Raw genomic sequence first — 26,310 nt, 5'->3', positions numbered from 1 at the left:
CCTGTTTCAGTCGGTCCCACCTACCATCTTCAACCCTCCTTGAAGAACCAATGGCTGGCTGTTTCAGGCAATGTTCTACCCACTTCTATGTGGCTGATGATCCCCTTCCATAATCCCACCACACAAGCTAAGTGGGACTTCAACAAGAGCCACAAGACCATTTGGCACATTGTGGTGCTGGCAATGAGCCTTCTTAAGCAACAGTGCCATGGTCTTGACTGCTTGGGGAGGGAGCAACTGCAGTACAGTCCAGCGACTATCTTGAAGTTTGTGGTGACCTGCTGTGCCCTCCACAGCCTGGTCATTAGGAGGATGCCCCCATAACCGCCACCCACGCCCCTCCCAAAGGATCCAGAGGCCACCTCGTGTGGAGAAGGAGAATGAGGAAGAGGAAGCAGGGATAGCAGGGAGGAGGCATGTTGGGCACCTTACAACCCGACGGGCTGTCAGAGAGTGCATCATGAATTCCACTTCCACTAAAACAGCTGGTCAACATTGGCCCAGCATTCTCCACCATCACAGATCTCAGATACCCCATCAGTGTTCCCTTGGCCACCATCCAAAAGCAAAAGCCAGCAACAAAAATCTTTTACAACACAGTTTCCTTCAATAACATATCCACTTGTACAAACAACATTGAACTATTTACTCTTGCGCATTCCTTAGTGCCTCTTCCTGGCCTAGTGGCTGGTGGGAGGTTGCTGCCTTCCACTGGACGAGGCTGCAGATGGTCTTGCAGGACACCCTTGAGCAGCTCTGGGCTGTGAGGGCCCAGCTTCTGACTTCATCGCCCCAACATGGGCAGCAGCAGTCTGGGCTGGCTGACAGGCAGCTGGCAGAAAGCCAGCAGCAGCGGAAAATCATCCTGAGAGAGAGCAACAAGGTCATACTCCACAGTATTACAGCCCTGACCACGGGGCAGGATACAGTAATCTGAAGAATGTGTTGAAGCGCAGATTGCTGGATGCTGTGAGAGCCTGCATGTCTCTTTGGGCACTGAGACTCACAGCTGGCAGTCAGAGCCTGCCTAACACCAAAGATAGAATCTCATGAGCTCAGTTTAAGCTTTTATTGCAGCGCTCAGACATTTGGGTGGCTTCCACCATTGTTGCAATGGAGGTTGTCGATCAGCCACTCGATGCTCCATCAGTCGGGTCTGTTCGCACTGTCAAAGAGCTGGCCACCACTTCCAAAGATGGGCTCCAAACTCTACACGATGGCCCCTGCCACATTGGAGCAGGACTCCTCCACGACCTTTGGTAGTGACTGGTGCCCCTGTGGCAGGCTTGCCAATGCCCCAAGCACCTCAGTGACTATCATCATCAGTGTTCTCCTGCACGCAGCCCCACCGAAGTTCTCATCTAAGTCCCCTGTAGCAGAACTCATGTGCGACTTCACCCTCCAGTGTTCTGATACATGAGCCACCTCAGCCTGGCTGCAGCTCAGCCATGCCCAGTGACCACCCTATGCAGATCCAGGCTCTATGCTACTCTCTCAGCAACATGCTGTGCCAGTATCTGAGCTGGTGGCTAAGAACATGAGATAAAGTGATGGTGCATCTTCTCACTAGTGTGGGCCTACTTCCTCTCTCTTCCTCTTGGCTGTGTTGAGGTTGGCCAGGTGGCTGATCTTGGCTATTGAAAGGGGATGGGTTGGATAAGGGATTGGGATTGGGAGGAAAGCATGAGCCATGGTCTCACCACTTGCAGCGTTCAATTTGTGGCAGACCTCAGGATGAGGGTGAGTAGGGAATTGAGAAGAGGCACAAGGCTGTAACTCATTGTCATCCTCAATGTTGCTGGCAATCCTGGATGCCATGGATACTTTTGCCTTGAATCCCATGATTCCAAGCACCATCACCTCCATGGGGCTGAGTGGGTGGAGCTGCAGTGGCCCCTCCCCACCCATCAATGCTCTGTTGCTCCCTCCTGTTATGGGCGCTCTTCTCCTGTAAGAGAGAGGAAAGATTGCCAGTGATTGTGTGGCACTGTGTTTTGATAATGTACTTATCTTAGCTGAAGCCATAGGCTGGAATCATTGGAAAATGTGTAAGGATAAGGTGGAGTTTGTGAATCTTAGGCATGGGTCCTGAATGTCATTGAATGCTGTTGGGTGCGTGATGCGGGTGTGGCACATAGAGCCTGTGAGAAGCCTGGTGGTGTGGTGGGTATATGTGATGCGAAGATGCATTCAGTGACCTTGACAATGCACGTGAGGTAATTAAACATCTGTCTGCACTGCTGGAAGCTCCTCGGAGCCAGAGTCCAGGCATTGACCTTACTGGCCACCTGCTCCCACATGCCCTGAGGACCTCCTGATCCCTGCCCCATGGCCTCTCTCCCTCCAGCCAGCTTGTCACTAGTATCTCGGTTAATTTTGGAGTCCTCCTACTGGGCAGATGCACCATTTCCCTTTGTCTTGAATGTTTCTGCTTCAGTTATTTTTCAGTCTTGAGTATTCTAGTGTTGCCTTTAAGAAGGACAGGCTGTCTTTAAGAACTGAAGATTAGCTGGAACATATGCTGGCCTTACATGCTCTTGGGCTCCTATTGTGCATGCAGCCAGCCAGCAACACAGGTCATGCTGGGCTGGACTCCACAATCATGACAATGAGAAGACAGTGCAGAATCGATGCAGAGGCAAGTCATGGATTGTGAAGTGGGCTGAATAGCCTGTTTGTGATGTGTGTTCTATGTAACTCTACAGATAGGAACGTACCTATGGCAGGTGAGCTGGGTGGGAGCAGGCGGGGAGCGGGCGTGGAGCAGATCGCCGCCCGCAATCGACTGCGTGGCGCCATTGTACGCGGGTGGGCCAATTAAGGCCCGACCAGCGTAATGCACAGCCGATAGCGCTGAGCGCTACCTGTGCAGGCTGGGGGTGGGGGGGAGGGACTGTCGGGGCCTGCGGTCTTTAGCGCATGCACGTGAAAGAGCACAACAATCTCCCTGAGGCACAGAGCTGCCTCAGGGAGATTAAGTGGATAATAAAAGTTTTTTTAAAAATAAAGTTAAAAATTCTTTAAACATGTCCCCTCATGTGACAGTGTCACATGAGCTGGGACATGTTTGTGAAGTTGACAAAATTTATTTATTAACTTTATAGAACCTTTAGGAAACCTCATCCCGCCTCTGGATGAGGTTTCCTGGAAAACACGAAGGCCGCTTGGGCTCTTTACCTTAAGGTTGGAGGGGCAAGGTTGTTAACAGAGCAAATTGCTCTCCTAATGGCCTTCGTAGGCCGTTGACAGTACGGTGGGTGCGCAGCTGCCTCCGGCACGCGCCCGCCGAACGCAATATCGAAATGACACGCGATGACGTCAGGACGCACGCCCGACATCATCTCGCGCCATTTTACACGCATGGCATGTCGGGCCCCGCCCCCGCACACTGACGGCAATATTCTGGCCTATGTAATTTTCAGTGATTGCACTTCAAAAAGTACTTGATTGGATTTAAAGTGCTTTAGGATGCTCTCTGAGGATGCGGAAGGGGCTATACAGATGCATTCTTCCTTCCTTTTCTTTATCAAGCTAGATATTTAGCTGTTTGACATCAAACCTTTTTGACATCATGGTCTGCATATGGAAACTAGAGCAAAGTCATCCCCATAGAAAGGAATAGTTTGCTCTTAACAGCTTGCTCCCAATGGAAAAGTGGTGGGGGCAGCAGGGGAAGGGGGCATTTTGCTGTTTAGCAGTAGTTGGTACATCAATAAGGCTATTTGTTACCACCGTTCTTTGACAATGCTGTGGCTGTTATTATGCGACAATTAAATAAGAATTTCTGCAGAGGACATTTTTGCTCCAGTGTTGGAAAATGCTTGAAACAAAATGGAAAGAAATGCGGGGGGGTTTATTTTTTTGATGTTCGCAAAATGTATGTTTTGTAGTGAAGGTAATTCCAGCGTGTTATTCTGGTGCATGGTGTAACATTCAAGCCGACAGCAGTTTATTTATGTTACATGGCAAGAGGGAAGAGATTTAATTTTTTTTCTACACTGGATGTCCCTAATCCTAACATCAGAGTCAGGAAGAAAGTGTGCTCTGTGTTCCCAATGCACAATAATTTAAGAATGTGGGAGTTGGAAGTGACCATTTAACTATTAACTCAGCCATTTAGTGCTTCATTCAGAATCCTTGTCGATCATTTTGCAAGTTTATGGCTCTCTGTCATCCTCTACTCCAAACTTCAGCGTTTTCGTATAAACGATTTGACATGTATTTGAAAAGATAATTTCTTGCCATGATATTGTTTAGATAAGTGCAAGAAGTTCTAAACAGGTTATTATGGCAGTTGTTATGTATATTATCTAGCTGCAGAGCATTTTCTGCTTCACAATGACACAGTATTATGGTGAAATGAGCTGTCACCAGGTCTGGATTTGTGTACTAGACCGCTTGAGGAGGTGTAATCTCCACATCAAAGGCAAGAATGCAAAATGGGTCTTTTTTTCATTACAGCAATGGAGCTGGGGTGATATGATGGAAGTGTTTAAGATTATGAAAGGTCAGATGGTAGCAGACTGTGTCCAGCAGATTGCAGTTCTGAAAAGGTTACAGGGCTGATTCCTGGTATGAGGGGTTTGTTTTATGAGATAGTTTTGGGCCTCTACTCATCGGAGTTTCGAGGCGGTCTTATTGAAACATATAAGATGCTGAGAGGGGCTTCACAGGGTAGCTGCAGAGAGGATGTTTCCCCTCCTGGGAGAATCTTGAACGATGAGATTTGAATCTAGAATGATCCTAGAATCTAAATCGAGAATCTATGGGGCACAGGGGCACATGGGTCTCCCAGTTAAGACAGAGATGAGGAGGAGCTTCTTCCCTCAAAGGTTTCTCTGTCTTTGGAATTAATCTTCCCAGGTAACAGTGGAGGCTGGCTCTTCAAGGCAGAGTTAGTCAGATTTTTAATTGACATGGGAGTCGAGGGTTATGGGATGCAGGCAGGAAAGTGGAGTTGAGGCACAATCAAACCAGCCATGATCTTATTGAATGGCAGAGCAGGCTCAAGGGGACAAATGGCCTACTCCTGCTCCTATTTCTTGCACTATTAATCCCTTCTTGCAGGGTCACAAGTAAAGGGCCATAGATACAAGATTACATGTGAAAGATTTGGAATAGTGATCAGGAGAAACTTTTTACAGAGAGAGTTGTGAGCCTGTTAAATTTACTCCGATGTTATGTCATCCAGGATTAGATTGGATTGATGGATGAATGAAAAGGGACTGGAGAGATATGGGAATAGTGCAGGGAAATGTGATGTGCACCTGTGGAGGGTAAACATCAACACAGACTGGCTGGACCAAACGGTCTGTTTCCGTACTGTGGCTTCCATGTATTGCTATCTCTCACTGCAGCTGTGTGTGGGATCCTTATATGGTGTGAGTTAGAAATTAGACTGAAGCGATTCAAAGACGTGCCGCATGAATCAGTATGAGAAATACACCAGCGTCACATCCTTGATCAAAGATTTGGGGTGGGAATCACTACAGCAAAGAAGGGAGAATAATAAACTGTCCATGTTCTGTGAAATATGGAATGGACTGGGGGGGAATTGACAGACACTAGTACCTGGTGTCCTCTAGAAATGGCAAAACACAAGATAGCCATCCACACAGGCTACAAAAACCATGGGCAGACCTTTTCATATGGTGGGTGGGCTTGGTGGGAGCGGGCGGAGGCAGTTGTGGGGCCAATCGCCGCCCGCGATCGGCTGTGTGCCACCATTTTACGTGGGTGGGCCAATTAAGGCCTGAGCAGCGTAATACATGAGCGGTAGCGCTCAGCGCTACCTGTGCGGGCGGAGGGGGAGGAGGGAGATTCGGGGCCAGCGCTCTTATCACGAAAAAGCCCTTCAATCTCCCTGAGGCACGGAGCTGCCTCAGGGAGATTGAATCAATATTAAAATGATTAAATACAAGATTTAAAAATGTATTTAAACATGTCCCCTCATGTGACTGTGTCACATGAGATGGAACATGCTTTTATATTTATGAATTTTTAAAAATGTATTTAACAAAAGCTTTAGGAAACCTCATCCCGCCCGTGGATGAGGTTTCCTGAAAAACGCGAAGGCCGCTTGGGGCTTTTCGCCTGCCCGCGCCCACCGTAAGATTGGACGGGCAGCGTTAACAATGACAATAATTGCTTTGTTAATGGCCTTTACATTTAGGCAGGCAGCTAGCCGACTCCGGGGCACGCCCATCGAACGACATACCGTGAGACAGCGCGATGACGTCGGGACCATAAGACCAAAAGACATAGGAGCAGAAATTAGGCCATTCAGCCCATTGAGTCTGCTCCGCCATTCAATCATGGCTGATTGAATGGTACTAATCATGGACGCACACCCGACATCATCACGCGTCAGTTTACGTATCGGTGTGTCGGACCCTCCTCCCCCACCCCCCCGCCCCCCCCGCACCCCGACTGAAAAACCCTGCCCCGCTCATTTCCCAAGACAGTGTCAACAAATCCTTCTTCCCAAGGACAATCCCACAGGGGTACAAGCTGCCCAAGGGAACAGCCACAGCCCCAACATTGAAATCTTCAGGACCCGCCTTTCGATTATTTCCATGGAAAAGTTTTCATGACCAGAGCTACCCGATTTGTCGGTGATCCCGACACACAACTGAAGCAGAAGCAGAGGATGAATTGGCTGCCAAATGACCAAAGTATTTAAACTTTGAGTTGAGCAGTCAACACTTTCCTAACATGACAATCTTTTCCCTTCACTTGGGTGCCAGTCAGCAGAGTCCACCTGCACAAACGATAAACATAACCTAGTATCTACTCCATTCAGAAAGCAGGTTATCTCTCCCAAATGATGCCCCGGTGTACAAAACCATCAAATCCTTTTTTTCCTGGGCCCTTCTTGTGACGCATTACATTTTCTGAGTCAAATCTATCGCTACATTTCCCCCACAAGTGAATAATGTATTTCTTACACTGTGTGTTAAAGAAGCATTAGCAGTTGTTAGTGCTGTGTTGAAGAGGAAGGGCGCAATCACGGTTTGGAGGGTTATAAAAATGGTGTTGAATGCTGCCACCCAGTGGTTATATGATGTATATTCTGATAAACCTGTTCAGGTTGGTTTACCATATGGTATGCGAAGCTGGGTTTATATTTTGCCTGAAGTTCTTCTAATGTACTGATAGTTCACTAACAGAATTTTTCTTTAAACTTGCATAACATAATACCAGATCTTTCAGTGTTTTCAATGCATTTAGATTTTGAAACCGATAATATATTTTTAAGGAAAACAGAAAATGCTGGAGATACTCAGCAGCTGAGGGAGCTTCTATGGAGAGAGGAACAGACTTAACATTTCAGGTCCACTACCTTTCATCAGAACTCCATTTTTATGTACGACAAGAAGGTAGAAATTATTGTCAGTAAACCAGTGAAATGCACTTGTCCCAGATGTTTTTGTCCACTATGTTAGTAGGTTTAAGCACCTTTATTAAAACAGCGGAGAGGTTTTTGGGAAAGCATTAGTAAACAGTTCTACAATAAAATCAGCAATGGTAGTATTATTGGGAAATGAAAACCCATGGAGAGTTTGGATAATTTGCAACAATCACTGCCTGCAGTCTTTGTCAGTTTAAGTTGGCTGAAAGGTTCTTTCAGGTCCAAATCCAGAACGAGCTGAGCAGAAATTTTCTCCAACTAAATGTCGGGAAGACTGAAGCCATTGTCTTTGGTCCCCACCAGGAAACCCATTCCTCAGCCTCTGTCTTCACCCCTCTGCCTGACAACTGGCTTAGGCTGAACCAGATTGTTTGCAAACTTGGTGTCATATTTAACCCTGATATTGAGCTCTTGGCCATATATCTATTAGCAACCCATTCCATTAACATTGACTAATGCACTTAACACACTAGCATTCCATGCTGAGGAACATCTTCAGCAGCAAATGGACAGACTCTCTCAAGCTTCTAAAGAGTTTGGTTTGGCCATCAGCATGAGGGAGACAAATATTATGGTCCAGGATGTTGTCATATTGACATCAATCAGCATTGACAATGTGACACTGGAGCTTGTTGATAGCTGCACATATTTAGACTCCACAACCGCCAGCAACCTGCCACTTGATGCTGAAATGAACACACTGCGAAAGCTGCAGCTGTTATGTTCAAGCTGAGTAACAATAGCAGCCTTACTGAGAACATCAAACTGTGGGTTTACCAATTCTGCATTCTCAGTGCACACCTCTACAGTGGGGAGACCTGGACAACATACTCTAGGCAGGAACAGTTTCCACCTTCACTGTCTCGGACGTGTCTGTGGTATCTCTTGATTGGACAAGGTCACCAACTCAGAGGTCCTGGTCCTGCTAATTCCATCAGGATACACTTATTTCTAAGCCAACAACATCTACATTGGGTTGGCCACACTCATTAGATGGATGATGGCTGTATATCCAAAGACCTTCTATTTGGTGGATTTGTCACTGGGCCATGGCCTCCTGGGCCTTCCTACCTCTGCTACAAGGACATCTGCAAGCAAGATATGAAGATGGTGGACATTGACACTGACAACTGAGAGGCAGTCACTGATGGCTGTGGCCTCAGGAGGCTGACTGATTGGAAGGGCATTGGAAGAAGCAAGCTGAAATGAAAAGCTCAGCTGGCTGAGAAGCAGGCCCAGAGAAAACAGAGGCCAGGGAATCCTGCCTTGCCACAGTGGGGTTCTTGAGATACACCAGTGAATTTTTAAGCCAGAGTTGACCACCATGGCACAAACCATCGTCTTATGAGGCTAAAGGCTCGGACCATTCAAACCATGTCCATGCCATCACTAAGACCGTCTATTTCTACCTTGGTAATAACAATCGACTCTGCCCCTGTCTCAGCTCATCCACTGCTGAAGCCTTCACCCAAGCCTTTGCTGCCTCTGGTCTTTACAATTCCAACACACCTGAGCTAGCCTGCCACATTCTACTCGCCACAAACTTGAGGTGATCCAAAACTCTGCCATCATGTCCTGACTCGCACCAAATCCAGTTCACCCATCAACCCTGTGCTTGCTAATCACCATTCTGATCTAAGCAATGTCTTGATTTTAAAATTCTCGTCTTTGTTTTCAAATGCCTCCATGGCTTCAGCCCTCCCTATCTCTGTCACCTCTTCCACACCCACAACCCTCTGAGAAATCTAACTACTCCATCATTGGCAGCCAGGCCTTTAGCTGCCAATGCCCCAAACTCTGGAATTACCTCTCTCTCCAGCTCTCTGCTCTATTTCCTGCTTTAACTTGCTCCTTAAAATCCACCTCTTTGACCAGGCTTTTAGTCATCTGCTTTAATATCATCTTATATAGCTCAGTGTCAAGCATTGCTAAGTAATGCTCCTGTAAAGTGCCATAGGGCATTTTTCCCTAATAAAGGTGCTACATAAAAACAACTTGTTGCTCTTGCTGTTATCTTTGTGGCTACATCAGTATAATCTCACTAAGCTGCATGGAGAGAACAGTGCAGAATGGCGAGCGCTGAGAGACGTTAAGTCAAAAGCAAGCTTCAAGCCTTTTGTTCTCTTGTCAGTCTCTTCACCATTCAAAGGAGGGATACTGCCAATCCAGTATATGCTACGCTAAACCAGCTTGCCGCAAAATGCTGATTTATTTATTTTAGCAGTAAAATACAGCCTGCTAAATCGCCACCAAACGCAGTACATTCAATGAGGAAATGAGCTGTTCTTAAGTAATTCAAGAAATTAATTCATAACCTGAAATGAAAATGCTGACTAAACAGGTGTGCTATTGAAGAAGTTTGTTGTGACAATAATAAAAATGCACTGACTGATCTGACAGGTTTCATGCTGAAAAGGGAATAGCAAGTAGAGTAAAGGTGGAGAAAGGAACAGAGTCCATTCATGTCCCACATTCTAACATTACTTCAGATAAATACTCCTTGTTTTTTTTTTCTTTCCCACTATGGGCATTAAGAATGTCGAACTTAGAGTTTCCTGTTTTTTCAATCCTTTTCGTTCAGAACTCAGAGCTTATTCTTTATTTCAAATACTCTGATCATGAATTAATAGTGGCTGCTCAATCACCCAGAACCTTATGTTTTACTCAAGCATATACTAAAAGGGTAATAATGCCTATTACAGATTGTTTTAGATTGGAGAAGGGAATTGAAAGATGATTAGAGCATTAGGCACATTTGATAATTTTTTATGTCAATCAACCCAAGATCCCCCCCATTCCTGATTAGAATATACCAAATGTTTTGTATCACCATTAATGTGTAGACTCTGGGGATCGCTGCAGTTTTTAATCAACTTTCTACTGGCCACATTAAATTGCTGATCTGTTAATTAATATGGTACCATTCTAGCAAATGTCATGATGCAATACAGGATCTAGAGCTGACAAAGATAGAAAAGACAGACGTATTTTTTTCTTCTCAAAGGCCCCTATGCCAGAATAAAGTTCACCAGAGTGTTTCAGAGTAGTTAGGAGTAGAGCCTTTCACTCTGTCAGTGCTGCTATCATCAGCTAATTAGATAGTTCAATTCACTTAGCCTAGTAACATCATTAATACGAGCACCACAGAAAACAGACAATTGGCGGAATCTTCCGGGCCCTTCAGCAGTATTAAGCTTAGCGAGTGGGGAACCTAATTTGGAGTGAGGCCAAAAATCAGTTTCTTGACGGCGGGATGAACTTTTGCAATTCTGTTCTTGGGATTTTAAAGTGTTATGGCAGATGGATGGTAAATGCTGAGCTGCTCAAATCCCAAAGGGAAACTTGAACAACTGCCACAACTGCTCTGCAACTTGTATATGTTTTGAGATGTGTGCCTTGAATTCAGTAGTAATAAGACCACCGACTCTTACAGGTTTCTTACAAACTAAATTAAACCTTTATTAAATAAAAAAAATGATTATAAGCACATACATAGGTTTACAAATTACTACTATGATAACTCCTAGCTCTCCTAGTTAATCCACCTCCCAGTTACACCTCCGTTAAGGCAACAGTAAACCACATAGGGCAACACCTACTCCCCCGTTGGGGGGGAAGTTCGGGAGCAGGCATGGACGGGTGGGCTTCCGATCGGTGCCCCCAATTGGGGGCGCACCACCATTTTACGTGGCAGGCCAATTAAGGCCTGCCCTGTGTGAACTCTGCCAGGAAGTGCTATGCGCTCCCTGTGCACACTGGGGGGGGATTCCCTCAGCTGGGAGTGCACTCTTTTCTGCATGCGCACGAAAGAACACACAGATCTCCCTGAGGCAAAGTGCTGCCTCTGGGAGGTTGGCTCTGATTTAAAACTTTCAATAAAGGTGATTAAAAAATTTCTCTGCCATGTCCCCTCCTGTGACATTGTCACATGAGTCGGGACCTGTCCATAACTTTTTTATTTAAATATTTAATAAAAATTTAAACCCTCATGAAACCTCATCCTGCCTGTGGATGAGGTTTCATGTTTTTTCCAAAGCCCGCTTGTGCCCCCCCCAGCCTGCCCGTCAACCTTAAGGTTGGATGGGCAGGTCCATCAATCACGTTAAATAGTTTTTTAATGGCCTTAATAGGCCTTTGATAGTTTGGCGGGCGCGCAGCCAAACTGAAAATCTAAATGACGTGGGGTGACATCGGGACACACGCCCAATGCATCCCTGTATCATTTTACGCATTGGCAAGTGGGCCCCGCCCCCATTCGCTGACCAGAAAAACCTGCCCATAGATTTTACAAAGACCCAGGCAAAGTAACAGGATACCCTGAACAGTCGAATTCAAAGTGAGTTTTCTTCACTTCAGTTCGTGTAGACAGCAACTTGGGGCTTAGAGGCTGGAGGCTTTTCACACTTGTTAGATCTTAGAATGTCTTCTTTCCCACACACAACCTCACCTCCTTAATACAGATTTCCCCTTTGACAGCAAATTCCCATTGTTTCACTATGTCTTTGGACTTTACCTTTCTAATAATAAAAATCTATCATAGTGCCATTTTCACCAGTAAATCTTTGGGAAAAGATTGGGTAAAATTATTTGCTCGGAGGGCGAGCACGCGCTTGACCCGACCGAGTGTAAAGTGACACGCGATGATGTCAGGCGAGCATCCCGACGTCATCGCGCACTCGCGCGATATTTCGGCCAGCGAGCGCGCGCCGGAGTCAGCAGCGCGCCCGCCGGCAATTAAAAGGCCTATTGAGGCCATTGGAAAGTGAATTAAAATCAATTTTGCACTGCCCATCCAACCTTACAGCTGGTAGGCAGACAGAAATGCCAAGCGGCCTGTGCACATTTTTGGAAACCTCACCCACAGAGGGGATAAGGTCTCCAAAGGCAAATAAACATAAAATAAAGACCTTAATTTTTCATTCAATAACATGTCCATGCTCATGCGACAGAGTCACATGAGGGGACACGTTTCATGACTTGTTTATTTTTTAAACTATTCTTTGTCATATACCTTCATCTACCTGAGGCAGCTCCCTGCTTCAGGGAGGTTATGTAGCTCGCACTCGCGCGCAGGTGCAAAGGTCGCGGCCGCCTGGCTTGCACTCCTCCCCCCCCCGCCCGCACAGGCAGCGCTGAGCGTTGCTTTAATTGAACCGCCAGCATGAAATGACCTCTCGGGCCCGATCGCGGGCGGCGGGCGGCTTCCCGACCACCCCCGCCGTTCCCCCACACCAAGGGCAAAATTCTGCCCACTGTTTCTTAACGTCTCCTGGCTAGGTGTAACATTTCACCCCCTCTTTTGAATTCAGGCTACTCTGGGTTAACTAAAAAATGCAAATGTTCCCTTTACACCTCACATTCTAAAACGTCACCCATGTTTACCTATTCAGCATTTCAAACCTGACCCCTCTTCTTATATCAAAGCCTTCAGACCAGCTGTCTATAATTTAATTAAAACATGCGCACAGACCCCATTATTACTCTACGCTACTATAAATTCTTATAACATTACGAAAATCGTTATATCTTCCTGACAAAAGGTGGATCGAGATTCCTGACGAACAATGTCAGGAAGCCCTTTTGTGGTGCATCAGCAAGTCATGCATGCTCATTAAAAGGTCACCTCACCAGAATTCAGTTCTACTGCCAAATTAAGTGTCCCCTTCCCTCCCAACCCCAGCCCCAGGCAAGAAATAAGAACTGGATTAGAAATTAGAAATTTATGACAAATTTATGCACCTCATGACGTTGACTCCTTCCGTGACTTTGAACTGAGTAGATGCTGCTTTGGCCTTCTTAGGGACCACTCAAATGTCAGCCTCTTGATTGAGATCAAGTGCAGGTAGTCCAACCTGCGTGAAGGCTGGACACAGGAGGCAGGCTGAGGGCAGAAGAGTAGAAGGGTGGAGCGGAGGCTAGACATGGGAAGCTAGCTAAGTGGGGGAAGGGTGGGAGCCTGTCCGGGGAAGGAAGACAGACTGGCAGGGCAGGCTGGGAGGTTATCCAGGGAGGGTGACAGACTGGCTGGGAGAGGGAGGGAGGCAGTGAGGGAATGTGAGGATGCAGGGGCTTGGGATGGAGGGTCCAATGTGGGCATCCAGCCTGTGAAGTCAGTAAGGGGCTTGCAAGGAGGCAGGCAACTAGGCCGGAATGAGACGGAGACCAAGTAAGTAGCAAATTAGACTCACGTGGTAAATTCTCATAATACTTTTCAGGTTTAACTATAGATTAAGAATCAAGGTCTGGCATAAGTAAGCTAGGCTAGCTTGATAAGTAGGGAACTGCCTGGAGTGGCAGTTATCTGTCAATCACCTGAGAGCAGTTGGCTCAATTGTTGTTAATTACTGTAGCTGGAAGCTAAATTAGCTAGTGACTCATTAGACTGCACAGTCAATAAGGGGAGTGTGAGGAGACCATGGCTATGCCGGAGTGAGATGGAGACAAGTGGGTAGCAAATTACGTTCATTTGGGAACTCGGTTCATGAGGAAAGAGGTGTGGTATACATAGGAATTGTTCTAAATGGGGAACAGGAGCAGCTGAGCAGAAATGGATCTTGGTGTAAACCTCACCTTCAGAACGGAGTTTGAAAAAAAAAATCGTGCATTGACATCATAGGAAAACCGTAAGTTCGTTGGGTGGTAAGAAACTGCTGTTAGGGAGTGTTTTTAAATAGCTATAAAGTAGAAAAGCATATTATTTTTAAAGAAGTAGCTACTTGGATTTGAGTAAGAAACACTAGGAATAAGGGCCAGTAACGTAAAGGAATATAAGTAAATCAAAATAAAATAAAGTTAACGTAGGTGAAGTAAAGGCTGGGAAGTAAAGTGAAGCTTGGTTGTGTGGAATGCGTATCCTATAATATGTGGGAACTGGTGACCTATGCGACCACATGTGCAGGAAGTTCTGCCAGCTGCAGAAACTTGAACTCCAGGTTTCGGAGCTTGAGAGGCAGCTGGACTGCAGCAGATCCACGAGGCTGAGAGACTACGTGGATAGCATGTTCAGAGAGGGGGTCACACCGCAGGTTAGGAGCATGGAGGCAGAAAGGGAATGGGTGACCGCTAGGCAATCCAAGAGAACCAGGCAGGTAGTACAGGAGTTTCCTGGGGTCCCACTCACTAATTTGTTTTCTGCTTTGGATACTGGTGAGGGCGTTGGTTCCCAGGAGGAGTGCAGCCAGAGCCACGTTTGTTGTGGCAATAACATAGACCTGGCTCAAGGAACGGCAGGACTGGGTGTTAAAAACTCCTGGGTACAATGTGTTCAGGAAAGATAGGGCAGGAAGGAAAGGAGGAGGGATGTCAGTATTGGCTAAGGAGAGCGGTGCAGTGCTGGAGAAAGAGGATGTCCCAGAGGGTTCAAGGACAAAATCAATTTGGCTAGAGCTAAGGAACAAAAAGGGTGCAATTACATTGCATGGTGTGGACTATAGACAACCAACTAGTGGGAAGGATTTAGAGGAACAAATCTGCAAGGAAATTACAGAGGTGCAAACATTATAGGGGACTTTAATTACCTAAATACAAACCGATATTGTGGTAGTGTAAAGGGTGGAGAGGGGCAAGAGTTCCTAGAGTGTATTCAGGAGAATTTTCTACAGCAGTATGTGTCCAGTACAACAACAAAGGAGGCAATGCTAGACCTGGTTCTTGGAAATGAGGTGGGCCAAGTAGATCAAGTGCCAGTGGGGGAACATTTAGGAGACAGTGATCATTATATCATAAGGTTTAGGATGATGGTAGAAAAGGACAAAGGGCAATCCGGAGTAAGAATAATAAACTGGGGGAGAGCCGACTTCAATGGGGCAAGAATGGAGCTGGGCCAGATAGACTGGACTGGAACCATAGGTTGGCGGAAAAACTGTAGCATAACGATGGGCGACCTTCAAAGAAGAAATGATTCAGGCACAGTCAAGGTATATTCCCACAGAAGGGAAACATAGGGCAAAGAAATCCAGAGCTCCCTGGACCTAAAAAGAGGTATAAATTAAGGTAAAGAAGATAAAGTGTGCTTATGACACGTGTCAGGTAGGAAATACAGTTGTGAATCAGCTGAATACAGAAGGTTCGGAGGAGAGATGAAGGAGCAAATAAAAGAGGCGAAGGGGATTATGAGAAAAAATTAACAGCCAGCATAAAGAGAAATCCCAAAGTCTTCCATCGGCATGTAAATAGTAAGAGGGTGGTAAAAGGAGGATTAGGGCTGATTAGGGACCAGAAAAGGGGATTTACACATGGGGCAGAATCTTCGGCTTGGCGAGCGGGGACAGGCCCTGCTTGCCGACGCATAAAATGACGCGTGGTGATGTCGGGCATGCGTTCCGATGTCACCGCGCGTCATTCAGATCTTCAGTTCGGCCAGCGCACAGCCGACACCACTGCGCACCCGCTGAACTGTCAAAGGCCTATTAAGGCCATTTAAAAACTAATTAAAATAATTAAATGTGCAGCCCGTCCAACCTTAAGTTTGAGGGGCAGGCGAAGAGCCCAGGCGGCCTTCGCATTTATCATGAAACCTCATCCACGGGCGGGATGAGGTTTCGTGAAGTTTTTTAAAGTTTAATAAAAATTTGTAATAAAGTTTATTGACATGTCCCAGCTCATGTGACATTTTCATATCAGGGGACATGTCTTAAAAAAAATTTTTTTCTTTATTAAAATTTTCCAAAATCAAACTAACCTCCCTGAGGCAGCTCCGTGCCTCAGGGAGATTTCTGCGCTCTTTCGCGCGCATGCACAAAAGAGCGCAGGCCCCAACTCAGCCTCCTCCCCCCACCCGCACAGGGGGCGTGCAGCACTTCTGGGTGTGCGTCACACTGGGCAGGCCTTAATCAGGCGCCCATGTAAAATGGCGGCACGCAGCCGATCACGGGCAGCGATCGGCTACTCGCCCACCCGCTCCTGTCCAACTTCCCCCCGATGGGGTGAAAATTCTCCCTATGGAGGCAGGGGGCATGGGTGAGGGTTAAATGAATATTTTGCACTTGTCTTTACCATGGAAGCAGATGCTACCTAGGCCTCAGTGACAGAGGAAACTCTGTCACTAGAAGGGTTCAAAATTGATAAGGAGGAGGTGCTGAATAGACTGTCGGTGCTTAAAGTTGACAAGGCACCGAGATCAGATGAGATGCATCCAAGGATATTGAAGGAAGCAAGTATGGAATTACGGGGGCACTGGCCATGATCTTCCAGTCTTCCCTAAACTCAGGGGAGGTGCCAGAGGACTGGAGAATTGCAAACATTATGCCCTTGTTCTAAAAAGGCTGTAGGCGTAAGCCCAGCAATTACAGACCAGTCGGTTTAACTTCGGTGGGGAGGGGGAGAGCTTCAAAAACAATTATCCAGGATAGAATTAACAGTCACGTGGAAAAATGTGGGTTGATTAGGAAGAGCCAGCATTGATTTCTTAAGGAAGAATCATGTTTAACCAACTTGCTGGAGTTCTTTGAAGGGTTAACAGAGGGTTGCTGAGGGTAATGCTGTAGATGTGGTGTACATGGACTTCCAAAAGGCATTCGGTATAGTGCAGCTTTGGTATCTGATTCAAATAGATATGCAGGTTTGTTATTATTTGTTAACCCTGAAACAAAACTACAAAAATAATAACAAGAACATAAAGGATTATAAATATGGGGCAGACCTTCTGCTTTAGACACAATCAGTGATCCAAACTCAAGTTTTACCCAAAAATCCATTCATTTTGAGATGTCTTTTTTTCTCATGTTTCCTCTCAAATCATTTTCATATCACCAAATGCATAATCTGCCCTGAATTGGACAGTGTTTAAAATATAAGCTTTTGAAATATAAAAAACTACTTGAAAAAAAACTCTCTGATATATTTTAGAGCGATAATTTGACTGATACAGTTGAAAATAGGGACAATTGCAAAAAACAAGCATTTTAATCAGATTGTCCTGTCCACTCTGGTGAATAACCCAATTCAAAATGACTGAAAATTACCTTTAAAAAAATATACAGAACCATTTGCTGGTTATATTGAGGCTTTTTTTTTTCAAGATTACATTCAAAAGCTTTTAAAATGTTTCTAACAACTGAGCCTAAAAGAAAGTGTTTAATTTTTAAAGGCTCCTTGAAGGCCTGTGAACAAATGCAATTTGCAGAAACTCTCAACAGTGATTAATTAGGGTTGCCAACTGTGATTAAACCCTGGAGATTTCATCACATGACCTGCCCATACACTCCAGCCAGTAGTCGGCCAACACATCCATCCTTGTGGCACACTGCCTTCCTACGCCAATTGGAAAGCAATAAGACTCATTTCCCAATCAGATGATGCTTGACTGTCAGCCAAACAACCTATTTTTATATCTGGTGAAGACAAATGTTCAAAGAAAATGACAAAATAAAAAACCCTTTTTAATGTCCATAAGATTTTTCTCCAGGGTCACACACACAGGAGTGCCCTGGAAATTGATCTTCAATTCCTGGAGACTCCAGGCTGATCCTGGAGGGTTGGCAACTCTATGGTTAATTCATCCTGGGGGCCAGTTTTGTGAGCAGGGCAAGTTTTTTTTAAATTCATACAGAACATCATAGAAACTGGATTTGCACTGGATGGGATTTTCATTTAAAATTCCACAATCTTTTGCAACAGTTTTGCCGATTTCGGATTAATTAGAACCAGATGCCAGGCCATGATTTGCACGATAAAGAATCGTATAGATTCCAGTCCTGTTGAATTATGTTGGGAGCACAAATTGGAGGTCAGTGTTGGGCTGCAGCATTTTCCCTCCATTAGTGACTCCTGTGGGGCTCCTTGATAACCTCTCCCAAATTTCCAATACAATGCTTCTGGGCCATGGAGTTCTGTGCGAACATAACTCAATAAAACCTACCCTGTGGGGTATATTTTCTTCCACTCCGCAAGGTTCACAATACAATTGGATGAGTATCAAGTTGCGGGGAATGGAGGGGGTGTCGAATATCCAGATGATAGCTGTTCTAAAATAGGCGTTTTTGGAACTGCAAAAATCAGGGAAGTGGATTGTACGAACATTTTGAAAAATAATATTTGCTACAATCTTATCTGAGTATCTGCTGTCTGCCTGCATTGAACTGACTTCAATCAACAAAATACAATTGTTGTGCACAAATTTTACTATTTTTGTCTATTGGTGCGAGGAATCCTCTTGAGCAAAACAAGAGGACAGGAAATAAAGCTCTGTCCCACCTTTGTGTGTCTGCGATGAAGGCTTTCCAGATAAACTTATTGCAAAATAAACCAGATTTATTTGCCTCAGTGTATTGTGCTTGCATTGTTGAACTCACAAATCTTCCACCAGTGGATTACAGTAATTATACTTGAAACTGAATATTGTAATTTCTCAGAGGCTATGTGATCTGATGATTGTTTCTAACATTTACAAAATTATTGTAATCTCAGTATGTCTACCGGTTGATGTAATGTTAGCAAAGGGTGCCAGTTAGCTAATAGACTATTTCTTTCCTAATCAAATCAGAAGCTCCAGTTAACAGGCTGTTTTACACTCAAATGGATAAAATTCATTCTCTACCAGGCTACTAGAGAGAGCATTAATGGAAAGAAGGCATTCAATCTCTCAGCTAAGGGGACAGTGCAGTATAAAATAAGAAATCATTGGAAAAATAACCATACAAATTGCCAACAATTTCAGCACAATTACATTCATGCTTATCTTCAAATTAGCTCTCCTGAGAATTTGATTGCTTTTCCATCTATACTCTCAAAAGTCTTGTGTTTGTGACAATGTATAGCTCAAGGTGGGGCATGGCCGCAGGCTGTTTGCGTGTTGCTGAGTGATAATAGTATCGCGTGGTTAGTCTGAACCACATGTGATGATGCACATGTGGGGAAAGAATTACAGAAAAACTTACAAAGCAGGCAAATTGATCAGCACTCTCCTGTCCGTCTGTGCCCTAATCTCAATCAGTCGGCTCTCTGCTCATTGTGCAGCTTGCCTATGTTAACTTTCTTTGTACAAGGAACAGCAGACAATTGGAACTACAAAATGACATGGAAGCATATCATTTGTCTGGTGGTGCAGCCAGCCCTTGCCCTTGGTTCAGAGGCCATTATTAAGGACTGCCTTCACTCTGGTCTTCAGACCTTTTTGAAGCCCTGGAGCTATTTTCTACAACCCACTGCAGCCCTGTCTGTCTCGACATGGTTACAATGGCAATCAAATAATTTACTAGATGGAGGTGTCAGGGCATCTATTAAATAAAAATAAGAGACCATTTTCTTTCAAGTATTTAATTGATGTTCTGTACTTGGTAAGGAAAACTGTATTTAAACAGCCTCTTCCTATGCTAGAGGTGTCATCAGTATGAGACCATTACCTGCTGCTACAGGTGCCAATGGACCTGAACTATATTGAAAGTGAAACTTCTTTGCATCGACGAAAACTGCATAGTATAATGAACATATAAAAATGATTTCATAACAACTAGGCTGCTGTCAACCTCAAAAATAACCTGTTCACTGCAGCATTAAAATGTGCACCCGAAGTGGGTGCTGTAAGTACCTAATAATAATAATTCTAAAAGGCCAACTCCGGATTAATTAGCATTGCAATGCTTATCCACTTTAAATGCTAGATGAGAGACTGTTTTCCTGAAATTGCCGTACACAACAGGAAGGTGTCCTGCTGTTCAGACTATAATTTTCTGTCCCATAAAATCAGAAGCAAAATAAAATCAAAATGCCCAATTAGATTATCCAGAGTGATTTGAGCTATGGCCAAATTATGGTTGGCAGTAATTCCGTGTAGTGTCGAATAAATCAAAACCTAGACGCCTAAAATAAATTGATAAGATTAGCGTATTGCGCTGAGAGTGAAATAGTGAGACATATATCAACTGTTGTAAAAGATTAATGGCCTCTGTTTTTTCAGAAAAAAACATTATTACGGGACAATAAATTGACCTACCAGCATCAAAGATAATTACTGTAGCTTACAATTCCATTATGTTCCCTTATAGAGAAGGCAATATTGATTTCAACATTAATGAACAATGGCTTGATTGAGTGCTAAACGCTTATATTAAAATTCAAACTATGCTTGCTAATCCTCCCTAGAAAAGCAGAAACACCAACCTCATTAAAGATGGAGCATCAGCCAAGGTAAATGTATTGTGAACTTGGTCATAGATGTAAAACAGTAACAATTTCCACAGATCAAAATTTTGCTTGTGTTGCCCCCTGAGTAATATCTTGTGACATTTTATTATGTTAAAAATGCTATATAAACGCAGGTTATTGTTGTGGTCAATTCTGATGTCAGGATGTTGCTGGTTGGGATCGGTTATAGTGTTGCCATTGAAGGCCTAGAGTTTGTGATTGGATCTTTTCTTGTTAAAGATCGTTGCTACCTATCGCTTAAGAGGTTTAAACATTACCTGCCACTTGTCACCCCAAGACCCAATGTTGTCCAGGTCATGTCGTACAGCTGGCGTAAGCTAATTTATTATTAACGAAGCTGCAAATGGATTCACAGCAGAATTGCTGGCAAACATGTCCTCTCCTGGCAAACATGTCCACTTTTGAACTTATAATGGAGAAAGGTTCAATGCAGGATGTTGTTTGATGCAGAGTATTATCGCCTGAGAGACTCCTGCAGTGATGCCCTGTGGGGTGTAACAACTGAAATCTAAAATCAGTGACCATTTTCCTCTGTGTCATGTAAGACTCCAGCCACTAGAAGGATTTTTCCTTTACCCCCATGACCTTGGTTTTGCATCATGCCATATTTTATTGAACGTTACCTTGATGTCAAGGGACGTTACTCTTACCTCTCCTCCGGCATTCAACTCTTCACGCCTGGATCAAAGCTATAGTGAGTTCTGGAGCTGATTGGTTCTATTGAAACCTGAACTGATTGTTAGAGGGCAGGCTACAGTATTGGAAAGCAGGGGTTTATTGATCACACAGTTAATGCAAGCACTGTGGCGAGGGTGAGCCTAAGGACCAAGATATGAGAAGCAAAGGTTTTGAATAATCTTAAACCTATGGAGGGTAGAGATGGGAGTCCATCCAAGACAGCATTGGAATAATCAAGTATGGAGATGGACTGCAACAGGGTGGACAACAGGCAACACTATGGAGGTGGAAGTTTAGAAGAATGAGAGCGATCTCATTGAAATATAAAAGGGGCTTTACAGGGCAGGCACTGAGAGATTATTTCCACTGGTTGGGAAATCTAAAACTAGGGGCATGGTCTCAAGATAAGCGGCTGATCATTTAGGACTGAGATGAGGAGAAATTTCTTCACTTAAAAGATTATGAAACTTTGGAATTCTCTACCCCAGAGTGTTGTGGATGCTCCATCATTGAATATATTTAAAGCTGAGATAGGCAAATTCTTGGTCTCTCAGGGAATCAAGGGATATGGGAGCAGGTGGGAAAGTGAGGTTGAAGCCCATGGTCAGCCATGGTCATATTAAATGGTGGAGCAAGCGTGGCAGGGCCACATGGCCTACTCCTGCTCTCTTTCTTGAGTTTTTGTGAAGTAGCCAACCTTTGTGATGCAGAATCTAGAACTTATTTTCTGAACTTTTCCAATAAAATGAGGTTCACAATCGTGGGCACTTGCCTGCAGCAGCCAGGGTGACTGAATGGGGCCAGCAGGTCAGGTGAGAATCTAGTTGTTACTCACTAGTGCAAATTATGGTGTCTTTCCATGTGTGGAAATAGAAACTGTACAACTGTGAAGCCCAGTGAACCTCCAGTGGATCCTTGGCTATTACACTTCAGCATCCATTAAAATTAATGGATGGAAAATTGTACAGACCGTAAATATGATATGCAATCCTGTCAAGCATATTTCTGTGATGGGAGAGATAACTCCTGAAATGTACCCAAACTCTTTCCCCGTGCAGATGTGCTAAATAGAAGTTTCAGAATAACACTTGGGAAAACTAGAGGAAAGATATGCTTACTGATGCAGAAGAAAGTTTGATTGCTGATGAGGCACTGACCAGGAGGCCAGAAAGATTTGCACTCGCTATGCCAAAAATGCAAGGAAGCAAAACAAGCCGAAGATAAAAGGCAGGTCAATGTCAAGAAGATTGGGAGAGATCAACTGCTGGTGAGATTCTGGATTTTCGCTAACAGTATTATTTCTTGTATAATGTAAAGAATGTATGAACACACAAACCACTTCAAAAATTAGCTTATCTTCTCTCCTTCAGACGCTGAAACACCAGTTGTGTGTTTCCTGCATATTCTGTTTTCATTTCAGAGTTCAGCTTCAGAAGTCTTTCTGTTAATCTCATAACATCACAAGAATTAGCGCACCTTTACATCTGAGATTCAGCATTGTCGGGTAACGTGGATGACTTCCATAAGGTTTCTCCTGCCCTATCCTCCCAACATCAGCATAGATAACCAGCGAGGGCTTGATATTAACTCTGCGCAAGTAAGTGGGCTTTGAGTGAGTTAAAATTGAGCCTGGTGTCCCACAGTTATGTGCAGATGAGTAGCAGTTTTATGCTTCCAGCTAACTCATTTACTTTTATTTCTACAACTTTTTCTTATACCTCCAGAGGTATTGGTATGTCAGTGGACAAGAAAATATGGTCACGCACTGTACAGCAAAGCAGGATCAGGCAATGTTTCAGAGGTGTACAGTGTGCAAGTACATTGCTCAGAAATTAATATTAATGCATTCTCTATGCAAAGCTTTCATTGCAGGCAATAGTTTTAACCAATAATTTCTCTCCAACCTATGAATGCTTCTTCTTCTTGGCTAGTGGTTGGATGGTCAAAGCTGTAAAACCTAATCCACATGTGCCAACATCAGCTTTGATGGTTGTAAGGGAAATTTGAAATGGGCCATAAAATCCTCTTCCCTACTGACACACTGGTCTGGATCTTGTAGTGTCAAGTGTCCTGATGGCAGGATCAGAAGTGCACGGGGCTTCCTCTCGTGGACAGGATGGCTGGCCACCTGCATTCATGTGATATTCATGGACGAGGTGCCCAGCCAATCATGTGGCGGGGTTAGGAATGAAATTGACTTCATGGGCTTGAAGGTCCAGGTGCCATATTTAAAGGGCTCCCAGTCAGGCATTCATTCCCTGTAATCCAGCAGCATCAGTCTGGCCATGGGAATGGACACGGTGTGACTACAGCAGCTGCTAGAATGTTTTGATATTCCCCCGACCCCCCTGCCCGGGTATCATCAAATTCTGCTACCACCTGGTCATCTTTCCCCTCACCCCGGATAACCTAAACTGCTGCTACAATCTGCTCACCTGTGCCCCATGTGCCCTCGTAGGTCCGCCATGGCCCACCTTCCCTCCCTCGGCCAGCCAATCCCCAATCCTCCTCGCACAGTCAGCACCCTGCCTCTCTCCCACCCTCCCTGTCAGCCATGCCCCCGGCCACCATAGGTCAGCCTTGTCCCAATCCCCTTGCGCAGCCACCATCCAATCTCAAGGCATCGATGCCTCCTCTCCCATGGACTAACAAAGCTCTCCATGAAATCTCCCCGTGTTTCTTATTTGCTGCAGAGTTAATTGGAAAGGTTCCATTTAAACTGGTGAATTGGTGTCTCAATGAGTATACACGACATGCTAATGCATTACCAATAGGTTCCTGCTGTTTGCCACCTTATTTCCTTAATATATAACCTTATTTCTTACTTTCATCCTGTCACGGGGAAGCTGACTTCTCGCCTCCCACACGATTAAGTGCGCTCGCCTTCCATCTTTCCTGCTGCCACACCAGGTAACAGTGCAAGATTCCAGCCTCATGGATCGTAACTATGGCCTTCTTCTTCTTGTCATTTCACTACACCTTCTCTCGCCGCTGTTCCACGCAGGCTCTAGCTCAAGAGTTGAAAACACTTGGATCTTCAGAGCTGAATGACTCTGGTAGTAAAGGGCATTCTAGGCGATGTCCCATCATTTGGGGTGCTCTCCATAGCCACAGCCGACAGAATTAGTTTGGCTGTATCCCCACTTTTACATAAGGACTTTGCAGCGACTAACACCAGTCATGAGGCTATTGAGACAAGGCTAAATAGGCCATGTTTCTCTGGTTCCTGATGGGAGGGATTCCTCTGGCTCATTAGACAACTTGTGTGCCTTCATCTGTAGATGTGTTGACCAATCAGCAAGGGGGCGGCTGTGAAGGTTACAGTCTAGGGGCTGGATAGTACGTAAAAAGCTGCCCCTCAACTTGATCCTCATTGATGCTGGCAGTTTCTGGAAGAGAGGATGGCAAGGGTCACTGGTCTGCTTTGTCCATTCTACTTTTGATGTAACTTGCCTCCGTATGGCAGATGAAGCAATGCCAAAAAGCAGGTACATATTTAGTAGGTTTCAGACAGCCAGTAATAGATCCACAAGCTGCATTGAGGATGGGATCCAACTCATTGGCATGGGGAGACCATTCCCTAGACTGGGCAGGCATATTCTGTTGCTAAGTAGCGCAGAGCAAGGGTATGCCCTTGGTTCATTACCCCAAATAGAGTTGGCCATATCCTTAAAATGTCATCTTCACTTTTAATTTGAAGTCTAAAATGCGGTCTAACATCACTCCAAGGTTCTGATGAAGAGTCACATGGACTCGAAACGTTGACTCTGTCTTCCTCTCCACAGATGCTGTCAGACCTGCTGAGTTTTTCCAGCAATTATTGTTTTTGTATCACTCCAAGGTATACTGGTTTAAAGTTGTGCGATTATGTTTTCCCATACCAAAGTATGTTCGCACTTTTCATCTCTATTCTAAGATACAAAGAACTGATCTGTGTCTTTTTGGGGTTGGCCCACATAAGATTAGTTAGTGCGTCACCAGGGACTTCTCTACTTTATTGAAGAAATTGGTCCTGAGATGCTATGCACAGTAATCACCATAGAGCAAATTTCTGATTTGTGGATGAATGGGCTGGTTGTTGTTTAAATATTGCCATGCCTAGCACAGGCATGTCATATTATGAACTTTCAGTCAGTACTTTAAAAATTGGACACAAACAAGGTCTTAAGATGGTTGCCACAAATCATGTGAATTGAACTACAGACAGTATCAAGACTCTGGCAAAACCTAATTAAATGTAAACATAGGTGAAGGTACCTCACAGCCATCTGTGGAATTCACACATCTCATTGTTTAAGGATGGGCCAACACCTAAAGATTATAGCGTTTCCAGACTGTTTGTCTCCATTTTTCATACTTGACAAAAGGAAGATTGAATCTCAATGGTTACTATCAACTTCCCATTGTATCACGATGACCCCCCCCACCCCATCCAAACCGGACAGGTAGGCCTCAGAAGTGCTAGGCCAGCAGTCATGTAATCAAAGCTGGTTTCAGGGACTGCACCCTTATTACCCCAGAATCCAGCAGATCCATCAGAACCATCAGCATCCATCAGTTTGTGAACCAGACTCTGAAACTAGTTGCAAGGCATCAGCAGTCATAGTACTTAACCTCTTCCAGTTTCAAAGTTCACCTGAGCACCAACCTCCTAGATATTCAATTACAAGAAATCCCACAACCTGCTATGAATCCTTCGCTTTACAAGACCCTCACTTCAACTTTGAATCATCAGCTCCATTCAAGAAACCACAGGCCTCTCACATGGGAGACTGGAAATTGTAAATCAAAGACTGAATTAACTGTAATATGTGAAGGTGCACTATATTTATCTGTATCCAATCCCTGCGCATGCGTGCATGTGCGTGATATTATGTCAGTTTAGAGTAAGTGTGTGAGAATAAACAACCTTATTTAGTTTAAACTCATGAAAGCTTGCTACTGAACTATTTAATTGGAACATACATTCCAAGGGTGAGAAAAGATATACCGCTTTTCATACAAAACATTCTGATTATGGGCAGCAAGAGAGCAAATGCATTCTGTCAGTGACAATATTGAACAGAAAGGGTATGAGG

At 44.6% G+C, this 26,310-nt stretch overlaps 1 protein-coding gene across 1 annotated transcript in view; it reads left to right on the top strand.

The window, feature by feature from the left end:
* Positions 1-26,076, top strand: part of LOC144681396 (uncharacterized) — a 90,588-nt gene extending 64,512 nt beyond the window's left edge. Inside the window, exons 3-5 of the mRNA XM_078542988.1 lie at positions 20,492-20,536; positions 22,291-22,499; positions 25,856-26,076. Of these exons, the coding sequence (XP_078399114.1) occupies positions 20,492-20,536; positions 22,291-22,303 (58 nt within the window). The 3' untranslated portion in view covers positions 22,304-22,499; positions 25,856-26,076. The remainder of the gene's footprint in view (positions 1-20,491; positions 20,537-22,290; positions 22,500-25,855) is intronic.
* Positions 26,077-26,310: the final 234 nt, after the last annotated feature.

Source organism: Cetorhinus maximus, chromosome 6 (genome assembly GCF_964194155.1).
Source record: "Cetorhinus maximus chromosome 6, sCetMax3.hap1.1, whole genome shotgun sequence".
Classification (NCBI taxonomy): domain Eukaryota; kingdom Metazoa; phylum Chordata; class Chondrichthyes; order Lamniformes; family Cetorhinidae; genus Cetorhinus; species Cetorhinus maximus.
This window is presented reverse-complemented; position numbering and strand designations above follow the sequence as displayed.